The sequence below is a fragment of the Falco cherrug genome, chromosome 4, assembly GCF_023634085.1.
Source record: "Falco cherrug isolate bFalChe1 chromosome 4, bFalChe1.pri, whole genome shotgun sequence".
Classification (NCBI taxonomy): domain Eukaryota; kingdom Metazoa; phylum Chordata; class Aves; order Falconiformes; family Falconidae; genus Falco; species Falco cherrug.
This window is the reverse complement of record NC_073700.1, coordinates 65,324,595-65,338,519: the sequence shown is the minus strand read 5'-3', so window position 1 is coordinate 65,338,519 and position 13,925 is coordinate 65,324,595. Positions and strand designations below refer to the sequence as shown.

Below are 13,925 nucleotides of genomic sequence, written 5' to 3'. Positions count from 1 at the left end.
ACTGCACACCCCCCTTCCCCTACGGCCAGTTGTCTTTGACACCCTCAGCCTCACGGAGTTCTTAACAGCAACTTCTCAAAGCAGAATTCGTACGTTCCGTACAAAAATCTAAGACGCACCGGTGCCAGCTCCCTGCCGGGGCTGCCGGCAGCGCCCAGCTGCGGGGCGGGCCGGGCGGCGCTCCCCAGGCCCAGCCCAGGGCCAGGCTGGGCACGGCCGGCGGCGGGCGGCAGCAGCGGCCCCTGCGGGCCCGGCCTGCGCCGCCCTGAGGGGAGCGCCCCGCGCCCCGCCGCCGCCGCGCCTGCCTCCGCGAACAACGCGCTCTGCGCTCCGCTCGGGTCAAAACGCTCCTCCGTGCGCGCAGGGCGACCGGGGCCGCTCCGAGCCGGGGGGTGGGCTCCCGCCAGCCCGTAGCCCCCTCCGCGCCCCGGGCGGCCCGAGGGCGGGCTCTGCCAGCGCTGCCTGCCGGGGCGGCCCGCTCCGCCGAGCCGGGCACCGGCGTCCCCCGGGAGCGGGCACGGCTACCGCCGGCTCTCTCGCAGCCCGCCCGGTGGGCGGTGTTACCGCCCCCTTGAACCGGAACCGGTTCGCGGGGGCCGCCCGGGGCGGCTGTTGCTGCTGCTGCTGCTGCTGCTGCGGCTGCCGCTGCCGCGGGGGCTGCGGCGCTGCCGCGTGGGTGCGTGCGTGGAGCGGGCGCGGCGGCCGCGCGGGGGCGGGGGAGGAGCGCGGCGGCCCCGCCGCCGGCGATGGGGCTGTGCCTCGGCGGGCCCTGCGCTGCCTGCCCGCGGAGGAGGGCTTAGCCTGCCGCAGCCCACGCCGGCGGGCCGCGCTGCGGGGCCGCCTCCGCGGATGAACCGCCGGGGGAACCCGCCGGCGAGCGCAGCCGCAGGGCGCCGCAGCAGCCGCCTCTTCCCCCGCCGCACCCCCTCGTCTCCGCCGCTGCCCATGGCTTCCCGCCGCCCCTGCTGACCGGCCGCCCCTCGCCTCCTCCCGGGCCGGGCCGGGGCCGGGCCGAGAAGATGGGGAACACCACCTCCTGCTGCGTCTCCTCCAGCCCCAAGCTGCGCAGGAATGCCCACTCCCGGCTGGAGTCCTACCGCCCCGAGGCCGAGCTGAGCCGGGAGGACACGGGCTGCAACCTGCAGCACATCAGCGACCGGGAGAACATCGACGGTGAGGGCGGGCGGCCGGCCCGGGGAGCCCCCGCTTCCCCTCCCCTCCCCGCGGCAGGGCCGGGCTCTGCCCCGAGCGGCTCCCCCGCGGGTGGGGCCGGCCCCGCCGCCTTGGCACCGCGCCCCTCCCGCCGCTGCGGCCTCGCTGGGTCCCCGTGGGGCTGGCGGGGCCGTGGACCCAGAGCTGCCGCCTGCCCCGGGGAGCGGCGTGCGGGACCCTTCCCCGCCGGGAGGGCTGGGCGGCGGCCCCCGCCGCGTCCCCTGGCGAGGTGCAGGGGTTGGCGCGGGCCCGCGCCGCCAGCACCCTTCTCCCTGCAGGGCGGCGTGGAGGCCCGGCTGGCCCGGGCACAGCGCTGGGGGCTGGGACGGGGCCCGGGGGAGCTCCGCGTTCCGGCAGGGCCGGGCAGCGCCGTCGGGCGGGCGTCACCTGCCGGGCATGTCACCTGCCGGGCCGCTGCGGGGGTGGGCACGTAAAGGACAAACCCAGGCAGCAGTTAAACTGGGAGAAGTGTCTCCCATGACAACCTTCTTTTCCAGTGACTTTTTTCCTTCCCCCGTTGCTGTCACGGCGCGGCGCTGCTCCAGGGAGCCGTGGGCGCCTCCTCGCCCGCTCTCGCCGCAGCGGTGCTCAGGCAGCCGCGTTCGGGGGCTCGGGGTGACGGAACGTGCGGCTGTTCTGGCTAACCAGAATGCAGCTTAGTCTGAAGGATGCGGCTTAATGTATACGTGTAATTTAGTTTTTGATTAGCTGAAGGATTTAGGTTTAAAATTTTGCTTGGTAGAAGGTCGGCTGTATCGTGCGTTAGTTTAGGTGAATTGCCTTTGCTAGAAAGCCAGGAAGAGGGACCTCGGTGCGCTTTGGTTCAACTTGCACCTATTTTTCATAGCTTACTCCATCGTGATTTTATTAGACTTTTACGTTAACTCAGTTTTTGATGCTGGCAAAGTTAGGAAGCCCGTGGGAGCCGATAGATTCCCTCTCTGGTTAAGATTATTTCTTTTAATGAGATACATTCTGGAAATTTGAATGTTTTTCAGATGTCTTTGCTACATGCAGCTGAAAAATTGGAGTGTAACAGGATCAGGAGGTGGAAAAAAAATACATAATGGTCTGGTCTGAGAAAGCCAGGGAGATGAAAGAACCAATTGTTGATCTATGAATGATTAATTCTTCCAACACCAGTGTTGTCCAGCATAGCAGCATGCAGCTCTCTCTGATGGTACCAATTTCTCCATCTATACCAACACAGTCTGCAGTAAAGTTTCTGGTCAGAGATGCATGGCTTTTGTGCCTTGTTCCTGATGTGGGGTTTTTTTCTGGATGGGAAGAAGGGCACAGGTGGAAATAGTAAATGCATGTGTGCCTGTTAAGATGTGCACGTAATGCAGATAAATTCCTGCATCTTAGTAGTTGTTTGCAAAAAAAATATAAGAATAATATTTTTATTGGTTAGTTGGCTCATTTGTTGGATCAAGGCATGTGTGTGCGCTGTTTCCCTTTTCCGTTAAACTGTGGCATGTGTCAAGCCTAGAGTTATGACCTGTTAGAACACGGAAAATAACTTGTTCTATTTATTCTTAAATTTTCCTGGTTTTGATCTGGGATTATTGTCAGTGCAATGCTGCATTTTCAAATGGGAAAGCTGTCTTTTAATTCCAAAAAAGAGCAAGCAGTTTTGGGTTTCCTTTTTGTGCCTTACTCTAATCTTTCCCCTTTTTATGGAGAGAGTCTGAGAAATAAGTTTTCACTGGGGTGACTGATGTACAGTAAATGTATGTTTGCACAAAACAACTGGAGATGCTTTGGGTAAAACAGCTTTTTGAAGTGTCCTTTGTTGCAGGTCTGTTAACCTTCATTGAAAATCTTTCGGTCAAAGATGACAGACTGATTACTAAATGTAATAAGATGGTAACTGTGTTTCTAAATTTCTGTTTCCTGTTAGACTAGCTATTATGTTTTTGTTGTTAGGTTGTTTGAAGTTGTATGGCATACAAATGTTTACAGATGGGATAGTGGGGTGGGAAAAACCCTTTACAACAGAGAACTCTTTAACAATATTTTTACCATTTTACAATTATGTTCAATGAAAGAACAATAGTCTGGTTATCTGTGTCGTGAAGAGAAAATGCTGGATGTTGATTCTTTAGTGTTCCTACAAGTCATAAAGTGTTTCCAAGAGTTTCTCAAATTGGTGGCATTGCTAAATGTGCTTATTAATTTATTAATTTCAAAAACCCCAAACAAACACTAAGCGATGACAGACTGATGTACTGAAAGGCAACTTTTTTGACACTTCAGACTTAAGTTTCTCATCATTCTTCAAGAGAGAGCCCTTCCATCAGGCTCAGTACACGTGGCTGTGACAGGCTCTTGAAGTGCAGATTCGTGTCCCTAGTTATGAGTGGTGCTTATGGGGACTGTGGCAAATCATGACATAATAGTGTCTGAGCTAGTATGTTTCATGTGCAAGTGGCTTTCATGGTCATATTCATGGAAATGCGTGAAGTGTTTTATCTTTTTATAGTGAGTAAAGCTGCTTGAATAAAATAAGAACTTTTGGAACCTTTAAACCAACTGTGGGCTGTTTAAGCTTTTAAAAGAAATGAGTGGTTTTCACTGTTACAGGCCCTGTTCCTGGCAGTATGAAAAGGTGACAGAAAAAGAGTGGAACTGTTTTACATTTGTCAGCCTTATGTACTTCATAAAGAAATACCTCGTCAATATTGGCCTTCAAGATCACGCCTTTGAATTGTCTTCTGTAATTCAAGTACAATAGCCAGTCCAGTAGCGGTTTTTCAAAGAATGGTCGGAAGAATTCTGCTTCAGTAGGAGTGGGTTTTACAGCAAGATTTTACCTCTGTCTCTGGTACCTTGTCAGAAAATCTCAATTTCTGTAATATTTCACAACTGTTCATGAAGTGGTGTCTGAAACAGGAGGGAATTTTGAATGAGGTTTGATTAGGAGGAATTTATCAAATCACATATTCTGGAGAATGATAAAGGTGAATTTCTTTCTTTCTCATTTTTTTGCTTCTAAAATTTCTGAGAAGATAATGGCCTTCTATAAAAATCCACACGTGCAAAATTGCCTTTATGCATATTGTGCAGTCACCAGAATGCTTCCCCCTCCCCTTAATTTTTTTGTTTGTACAGGCTCATGGTAATGAAGAACACCTAACAGATTTTTACTTCTGGGTTTTGTTTTTTTTTTTTGAGAAAGAGCAAGAGGGTATTTGTAATATACAGAGGTTACTGTCTATTTTTGATGATTTATTGCTAAGTGCTTCACTTATAAAAATCTGAGAAAATTATGGCAGTGGATCCAAGACTTGCAGATTCCTAGCTCTATCAGTTTGCCATCAAGACATTTTTTTTACATAAGTTAATGATAACAATAAGTAAAACTGGTAGAAACCTTTATGTATGATATTCTGTATCTTGTTTGCATATAATTTTTTGTATGTGCAAGCTGTGTAAGCATCTTGTTGTATGCATTATTTAAATCCTGGCTAGCTGGACTGACTGTAGTCTAGACTGCGCTTAACTCTTTACATCAGTAGGTCACACAGTCAGACCCACTGTTGGTTCAACTTGTGAAAAAGCAACGTGTGCTTATGTGGTCAAATATGGCTTCTCTGTTTGAAGCATGATTTCTGTAGTAAGCTTTTCAAGTATGGAGCTGTAGGGAGAGGGCAAAGGGGATGTCTTATGACAAGTATGATGGCATGAAGCAAAGCTGATACTCTGTAATGAAATTGGCCAAGAGGCTGTTCTTGAAATAGAGACTAGATGGAGAGTTCCTAGGCTGTGTCTGACTGTGCCCCCCCTGCAAAAATCAGATTTAGTTTATTTCTACCTCTTTGTAAACTCCTGCTAAGTCACTAGGTCGTTTTTCATTGCTAGCTCAGATAATGTCATACTGTGCAACTGTGCATCACTGATAAACCTCTTCGGGCCTTTTCATGATGGGCCAATCCTTAATTTTTTTGCTGCGTAATATACAGGCTCTTAAGAATGGATGGCCTCTTAAAAAGCCATTTATTTATTAATTTACATATTTTTTTTTCTCTACCTTCTTGAAACTGGCATATGGGAGTCTCTGAAATGAGATTAGTTAGTATTTGTGTGGCTCTGTCTACTGGGATTTATAAGACTTGTGAGATTTTAGCAAAATACAGGAAAGTTGTAAAATGTCTGCCCCATATACCTAATGAAATTTTGCTGAAATGGGATATTGGTGTTTTCAAGAGTGGGGGCATGATGGGTTGCGTGTTGTAAAGGCACTGACCTACATTCACAGAAGTCAAGATAAAAGCACTTCAGAAGCAAATTAAAGATCTAATATGTTGCATACACATTCCTGCTAATACCTGGGTTGTGAAAGAATAGACCTTCTTAAAAAAAAAAAAAAAATCTTGTAGAAAAACCTCTTTCAAAAATTTTCTTGTTCCCTATGCCAGAATTGCAACACAGAGGTGATCTGTATGCTTTTCAGCACTGTTGGTCGCGTTGCCTATCTAAGCGTTTGTCAGAGGTCACGTATTGAGGTACCACTGCAGCCTTGTGCCTCAAAAAATTAAAAATAGAGCCTGCTCTGGCCTACATTGCTGAACTTAGCCCTGTACTGCATGCTGCTAGTGATGCATACCTCACAGCTTGGGTTTTTTTCTTCCACTATCAGCTTTGTGTTTATGCTGTGCTATGCCCCGCTTCTCCTAAGCGGCATGGTCGTGTTGTACAAAGCCTCACTTTCACATTGTTCACATCAAATCACTAAATTTACACCTTTTATAAAGTCAGTATTTTCAAATTTAGCTATAGAAGCTTTCAGATGCTGGCTTAGCACGCTTAGACTAATCATATTGGAACTTATTTCAAACAAATTTTATTAGTGCACTGCCATCTGATTAACATTTTCTTTGAAAGCGAGTTACACAAGATCAGCAATCTTGGCTGACTAAATTGGTACTTGAAGCAGAATGACAAGACTTAAAATTATAGGTCTCTGAAAATGGAAGGACTGCTGTATTTTGAGGTGGTCCCCTCTGTGTCCCCCCCCCTTTGATTTTACATGTAATGTATTTAAAAGAAGTGAAAACCTCTCTACTGTGTGGCCATAGCTGTTTTACCTCATTTGATGGGTTTACTGAAGGTTTTTCAGACTTTCAGGGTGTGCTTACTGCATCTTCAGGCCTTGTTCAAGGTCAGACAGTACAAAAAGGAGCCCTATAGTTGAGCACTTGAGTGGTGGCACACCATTTTCTGAAACATGTGAGATGCTGTTTGCTGCAACTTACTGACACTGTGAATGCCTTTTTCTAAGCTGCTCTCTGTAATGTGTCATAATGTTGGAAGGGGAGTAAGTGAGCAGTGCCCAGCGCTACCTAACAGCTGTCCTTGTCCTGCCAGCCAGCTGCAGGCATAAATATCTTAAGTGTTCGATTTCTTTGCAAGAATATGAAATACACTTTACGAGCTGAACACATAAACAATGTGTAGCTTTTCTCTGAGCTTTCTATGCAGAAATGAGTCAGCGTTACTTTTGCTTCTTTACTTTTCCTTTGAACTTGGATAAATAGAGCTTTTAAAATCTATTTATTTTCTATGTGCGTTCTGACATATGGAGTGATCTTTTTTACTTCATCCTGCAGGATATTTAATATATGTGCCACACATCTCTGAAATGTATGTGAAAAGCTAAGTAAATGTTAATAAACTTTTTACATTTAGCAATTTGTTATTTAGATAGAATACTCCCAGTGGTATGCTTAGGTGGTACCTCCACTAGAGTAGTTTCTGCTTCCTACATATCTTCTGTAACAGTTTTGTCTCCTTACAATCCAACTTTAAAAGCAAATATTCCAGGATTGCTGAAATGGACTGTTGGGATTTTCATGTTTCCCAAGCTGAAACTTTTTGCCAAAGTTGACCAGAGTTCAGAGATGGTTTTCTTGAGCTCAGCTGAAACTACTTTTGTTGCTGATAGTGTAGACCCCATATGTTACTGTAGCCCATCTCCCAGGCAATTCAGTTTGAACATCATTAGCTCATGAGCTTCTTCTGGGAGGACTAGCTTACATTTAGAGCACTCATTAGCCTGAACTGGGTGGAGAAAGAATTTACAAGCAGCAGCATTGTCCTGAAGAGTAGCCCTTAGCCTAGTATAGAAGCTGGCCAGGGGGCTCTGATTGGCATTAATAGGAAATTACTAGTGAAAGCTGGCTGGAGAATTTGCATTAAATCTCTGTTTCCCCCCTTTTTGTTTTGGTTTTTTCCTTTCTCATCATGCTTTTAACATTTTGGGCCTGCAAACTGTAAAGGATTTATTAGACCAACTACCATTCAGCTAAGACAGATTTCTCAGATCAGAACGTACATTTTCCATTAACTGGTGTTATTTACTTCTCCCTTTATGTCCCTGCAAACTATTCTATTTCGGTTAAGTCAGGCTACTGTTGTAACTGTTCTACTGAAATACCTTTGCCGTCATAGGTGCGGTTTGCACTGCAAAAGCTGTGCTCCTGTCCTAGCCTATAGCTTATGACAGTTTGGACAAAATGTATCAATAAAAGCAATGGTGGTTTTTTTTTTTTTTTTACTGCCTTTACTTTATTGCTATCTTTGGTATAAAAACATTGCAGAAAATTGTATTATGTGAATCCTAAGACAAGTTTGTGGAACAGAGCTATTCGTAGGATTAAAAGTGAATTGTCATCCATTTCACATAACGTTTCTGACACTTCTCCAATGTGACTCTTAAGGGGGAAGATATCTGCGCTGGTACCTGTGTAATAGCCTTCTCTTTGCAAGAAGGGTCAGCCTTCAACTAGTCATTCATAATTTTCTTTAAAAAAAAATCCCACCCAACTTTAGTTAAAAAAATTGTGTCTCAGACTTCTTGCTTGCTTGTTTTTGTGTCCCCAAAATGATTCTTATACACCTGTGGCTGAGATCCAGAAGATACCAGATTGGAAGTGAATAGGTTTTCTTTCAATAGTATTGAAACCAGTATGAGACCGTGTTGAAATTTTAAAAGCTTCTTATCTTTGCTGTATTGGTATTTCATTAAGTGTGGGAATTGATGAGTTATTCCTGAATCCAAAAGTTGGATTGTAAGGAGGCAAAACAGAAACAAACAGATGATACAGAGGAAGTGTGAACTGCTCCAGGTTTTTGTAAAGCCAGGCTACCCAAAATGTCATGATAAGGTGCATTGTTATTAAATGAAGGTGTCAGACTGGTGGTACAGGGATCCTTTTCTAGATTTGGAGCAAAATTAGCAAGTTATTGGCATGCTTAAATTTTTTTCTGGTGTGCAGTTTACCCCTGCATATTAGTGTTCTGGGAAATGGTACCTTTTTGTAGCTGTGGCATTATTTGTGCTATGACGTTTTACTGAATGCTTCCAGCTGATAAAGAAACTTAGGACCATCTTTGTTCCTGGAAAGAATGCATTGATTTCAGATATTGAAAGACAGGAGAAAGAAGTTATACTTGATCAGCAAAGATTTTTTGAAATACTGGCCTACATTTTCTCACTTCTGTGCAGACTCTCTAAGGAGGGGGTAATTTAGGAGTTGTGAGTATATGTGAGGTTGTGTATGTGAAGTGACTGGCACTAGTTACGCATCTGTGCTTGTAGTTGTTTTGGTGGTGTTTTTTTTTTTTAGTATTATCAGTAGTTCTGTTTTACACCTAAATATACTGTGGTTTCTTAATCCTTTTTTCTGACCTTCCTAAGGAAGGAGATTGCGTTGATCCGAGTTCCAAAATTTGGGAACTGTAACTGGTGTTCAGCAAGGCAGGACATGCTTCCCTGCTGTGGCTGAAAGAAACTTTCTGGCTGTGGTCAGTGAGCTTTGCGAGCAGTAATTACATCTCTGAAGTACTTTGTGAGCTGTGTTATTCTGTAAAATGATGCAAGTGATGTAAAGACCTTGAAGAAAGTCTTTCAGCATTTGAAATTAATTAGACCTGTTGATTCCTAGGCTGATGTTCAGAGTTTTAGACCTCATCTGATTTTCGAGCTTGAAAAAAAAGGTGTCTGTGTTACACAGTCATATATAAAGTTTACATTCAGTAGCTGTAGTTTCTAATTTGGTATGTGTCCCTGACTTCCTTCTCCTCAAAGAATGCTGTTAAAATAACCCATGTGAAATACAAGTTAGAAAAAGTTAAGATCAAGAACATGCAGACAATCCTAATAGAAATAGTTATTTCTAGGCTGTTGGTTGGTTTGCTTATTATAGAATTGCAGTCTCCTGTGTGTCCGGGAGATTGTATCACAGCTGTTAGGAATCAGGATCTTTATAATCTGTTCTGATAACTGTTTGTTTTGTTTGGAGGAGTTCAAAGGGCTCGTTTTGGTTTAATTAATTAAGTTTATGGAACTATGTAACTGAAAATAACAGAGATAAAATTCATAATAGTAGGTCCGGTTATTGCAGAATGTTTTGCTGAACTGTTCAGTGCATTATTCTGCTGTGTATGTACTTAGGAAAAAACCAGTTTCAGATCTTTTTAGAAAGAATTTTATTTCTAGTTGCTAACATAGTTTCAACCACAGCTATAGGCAGGATCTTCAATTTATTGGATCCCCAAACTTGGTAAAGTCTGTTGAGGATGATCTTACTTCAATTTCAAATTAATCTGCCCTATTCGCTATCCCTATTATAATAGGGAGTGTAATTAACCTCTTGACATAGTTGTTCATATATATGGTTTAAAATTCTAGTGTTTTGACTATTATATAGTAATAGATTTATTTGCATTTGGAGTGAACAGTTCCTGAAAGGGGATTCTGAAATGAGTATATGTGAGCTTTCTTCTGATCAGTATTTTGATATTTCTTGCTGGTCATACGTAGTAAATCTGAAGTTCAGATGTTAAACATCAAGATGAAATCCAGCTTCATGAGTGAATACCATCTTTTGCATATGTGTCATATGCAAGTCCCACCTCTTGCTCCCTATGAATGCATAGCTCTCGGTGATACTTGCGAGGCTTTTTGTTGTGACTATTCCTACCTGGCAGAAATCTCTATGGATTTTATTCAGTCAGTCAGTGGAGGTGGAAAGGGAGTGAACAGTTTGGAAGTGAAATTTTGTTTTAAGCTTTCAAGTCATGCTTCCTGCGGCTAAATGTCCTCCTTCCTTTTAGGATAATTAATTTGGGATGGTAAGTGTCTAGTATATTGCATCGGCAATATACAGTTATCCTCTCTGTGTCAGACAGAAATTGGTATTTTAATTTTGCAAAGGGGTGTGTGTACTTTTTCAAGAGTTTAGGTAGGAGGATTCCTGTAACTGAGATAGTCCTAGAGATCCAATCTGTGTTAAAAATAATATGCAGTAGGAGGGATTTAACTGGTGGTCTTGTGGAGAAAACCAAAGTAATACCAACTTTGAACGCTAAGGCAAACGAAAAATATCGTTTAAAATTCCGTATATAAGCAGTGATGTAAATTCTACATCTAGGAACTTGTTTCCCCTTGGCAAAATGGATATTTAAGTGAAAGGGACGTTGCCAAGTTGAACTGGAAATGAATGTTTTGTGAAAAGTAAGCTTGCGTTAAGTCACGTTTCTTTAAAAAATAGTACAGTAAAGAGTTATTTTTATAACAAGTATTTGAATCACAGTTTATGCAATCCAAACACTGAATCTTTATGTTACTGCATGAGAACCTGAACTTAAATTGAGTAACTGGTCTTTATTTTCACATATCTGGTTATGTTGGGTTTTTGGTTGTTCCCCCCCCCCCCTTTTTCTTCCTGCTTCATGCTTTAATTTTTGAATATACATTTGTCATTCAACAGCAGTGACATTATGCATGGGTACGGGTAGAAAAGGAGGAGAGATTTTAAAGGAACACATCAGTCATTCTTTCGTTTCTGATTGTGTGGGTTATCTCAAAACGGGTTCACATGTATCTCAACATATTTGTTACTCTAGGAAAAAAAAAGTGTATTAATAGTGGCTTATACGCAGTGTTTGTTCTAGTGAAGTATGGTACTTTCTGAGATTGTGACTTCTGCCAAACATTGCATGCTAAAGAGAGGATAGTTGCTCGCTGTGGGTAAGCCACTGCGTGATGGAGCTGGCGTGTGCAGTAAGGTCGTGGGTGGGCACGCTGCTGCTGTCTTTGTTTCTTCCTGGTAGCTGAGGTTAGCTGAGGGCCTCTTCTGTTAGCCGGTTGCTGGATACCTGTGATGTAAACCCAATGTGGCATATGTCCTTAGGATATTTGTGAGCTTCAGGAAGTTTCAGAAGAGAAGGCTAGACCTCCTGGCTTTGTTGGAAACACAGACTAGGGTTAGGTAGCAGGGTCTCCCCGAATTATTATTATTTTTTTTAATTTTCTTGAATGAAATCTTTGTACCTAAGACTATATTTAACAAATGTTTTGGAAAAGAGCATTTTTTCAGTAAAATGTTATTTTCTCTTTTTTCGTCTGGTTGCTAGCATAATGTTAAAACTAGCATTGATCTGAAAGATACATATATTCCTTTTTGCTCATTGCTGTCCTCCATCCGTGTAGATTTAGCAAGACTGTCAGATTTTTCTCTTCTTTCCCCACTCCTGCTTTTTTTTACATCTCATAGTCCCTCTTACTTGCCTCCTGCCTGTGCTTCTCTGCCCAGCCTTTTTCTACCCACAACATACAGAAGTTCCTGTCTCTGATCTCATCTGCTCTTATTTGACCCTCTCTGTTTTGCTGTGCTTTTTGAGTGGAGTACACAATACATACAGTGTGTTTTAGAGCAGGGTCTGTGTGATGACTCCAGGATGGCATCATAACTTTTGGTGTTGATTTCAAAACCCTGTTTTAGATTGCATCATGTTTGCATTGCTGCAAACAATTAGTTTCCTACTTCTCCTGTGTGTTTGACAGTCAAGCAAATAAAATAATCCTTGTTCTCCCAGATCTGTGTGACAATTATCCACATATTGGTAAGATTTCTGTGTTTCCTCAGTCTATCTTTGGACTTTTAAGTAGCATTGAATATGTTTTTTGATCTCTACAGTTTTCTTTGTGACTTTTGGAAATGCGTGCCTTACGATGAATTCATGTCCTGGATTACAAATGAACCATGGTGCATGAGTTGTAATTCTTAAAATAGGTTTTGAGGCTGTGTAGGTTTTTTTCTTTTTAAAGAGTAGTGGAATGCATATACAGTGCTTTCTTCTAAATAAAAAGCTGAAAAGAGATTTAGTAGCAGGATTAAGATTTGCAATTTATGGCAGAAATTTCTTGGTAATTACAATCTCTGTAATTGATACTCTTCCGATGCTTCAATGTGTCCAGCTGTATGTAAATATTCTCTTGACTACACATTTTTGCATTTCTTTCTTCATGTAAATGAGGAATCTCCTTGGTTTCTATTTGGGGACTCAAATGTGATTAATTTAGCATGTCTCATTGAAAGGCAGGATCTGTTGCTGGAAAAGGTTTTCCCTTCTGTTGAGGGTGTGGGAATGCATGACTTCTGAGCTCAGAGGTGGTTGTTGGGACTGGCAAGCAGCCTTTCTGGCCAGGGTTACCTGGCAAACCAGGTGGCTTCCAGAGGGTGAGCAGAGTGAGAAGGGCTGTTGTGCTGTCACTGTTGGGTTGCAGGGACCCCGTCCTGCTGGGTAATGGTGGAACCAAGAGGGAGTTTTCATCTCCCACCTGTGGCCCATGTTGGGTACTTTTCCTTCCCTTGCTTCTGTTGGTCTGTGGCTCTTATCCACGTGAAGGTTTTAGTTTGTAGCTCTGTAGGTCAGAAAGGCTCTCCAGCCCTGCTGTCTATTTTCATTAAAAAGTGTTTTACAGAAAGTGACTGAAATGGTCATGAGTGCTTCTTGTGCTCTGCTTGCTGGCCATGCCACAAGCAGCTCTGTCAGTCTAATCATGCTATGCTAATCAGACCTGTAGGGAATGTCACGTGTTAAGTCAGCATACTGCCAAGTGTTGCTGTAGCTGTATGACTTATTTATGTGATGAAAATTAGTGAGGTCTCAAGGGAGTGTGCTGACTTGCTTGAGCCTTTGTCAGTTCTTACGTGGGGATTTTAGTGCTGTTTTTCATCCCAGAAAAATAATGCAGGTATACCAGAAAAAATGATGCAGGTATACCAGCAAGAGCTGTTAAAGGTAACTTACCAAAAGGGGCAGGGGGGATAACACCCAATATAACCACTTCGGCAGGGGTGCAGCAGTATATAATTAAGTATTGTGAAGCTTCAGTTCAGCAGTGCATGTAAACTGTATGCTCAAATCTGTTGCTAGCTGTAAAGCATTTATTTGCAAGGGTATTAAAACATCTGAGCTTGTTTTCTTGCAGTTAAGTCCTATGATAAGTTTGTGCTGGACAGGACCTGTGTGAGAATAATGCTGGTTAAAGTGATTCAAAACCGGGAGCCTGCTCTTGCAAGATGCTTAGTATTCAGTTGTCTGTTCAGCAAAGCACTTGAGATAGGATATTGCATCCGATTTATAAATAGTCCTGTTAACTTCCTGCTGCTTGCTGCTTGCTACAGTTGTCTTTCCGCAAGTAACTCAGGTACTTCTTGTTCTATATCTGTTAAAAAACAATAGGGAAGGTGTGTGCTGATAAAGTTTTATTGTTGATGTCTTCTGGACAGTTGGTAATACCTAGCTGTAATCTGGGAAATAATTTGACCCAGGAGCCTGTTTGTTCTCTGGAAAGGTCTTTGCAGCATCTTTCAAGTAAGTGTCTGACAATATTTACTTACCGTTTGGAGAGAAAACCC

General features: G+C 43.6%; 1 protein-coding gene across 2 annotated transcripts in view; it reads left to right on the top strand.

Annotated features, from left to right (window-relative positions):
• The first annotated feature begins 307 nt into the window (after window positions 1-307).
• Window positions 308-13,925, top strand: part of CCNY (cyclin Y) — a 129,335-nt gene continuing 115,717 nt past the window's right edge. The window contains exon 1 of one of the 2 annotated variants that reach the window (XM_055708297.1): window positions 308-1,173. In XM_055708297.1, coding sequence (XP_055564272.1) covers window positions 1,020-1,173 — 154 coding nt within the window. In that variant the 5' untranslated portion in view covers window positions 308-1,019. The remainder of the gene's footprint in view (window positions 1,174-13,925) is intronic. The other variant, XM_055708302.1, reaches the window with a different exon arrangement.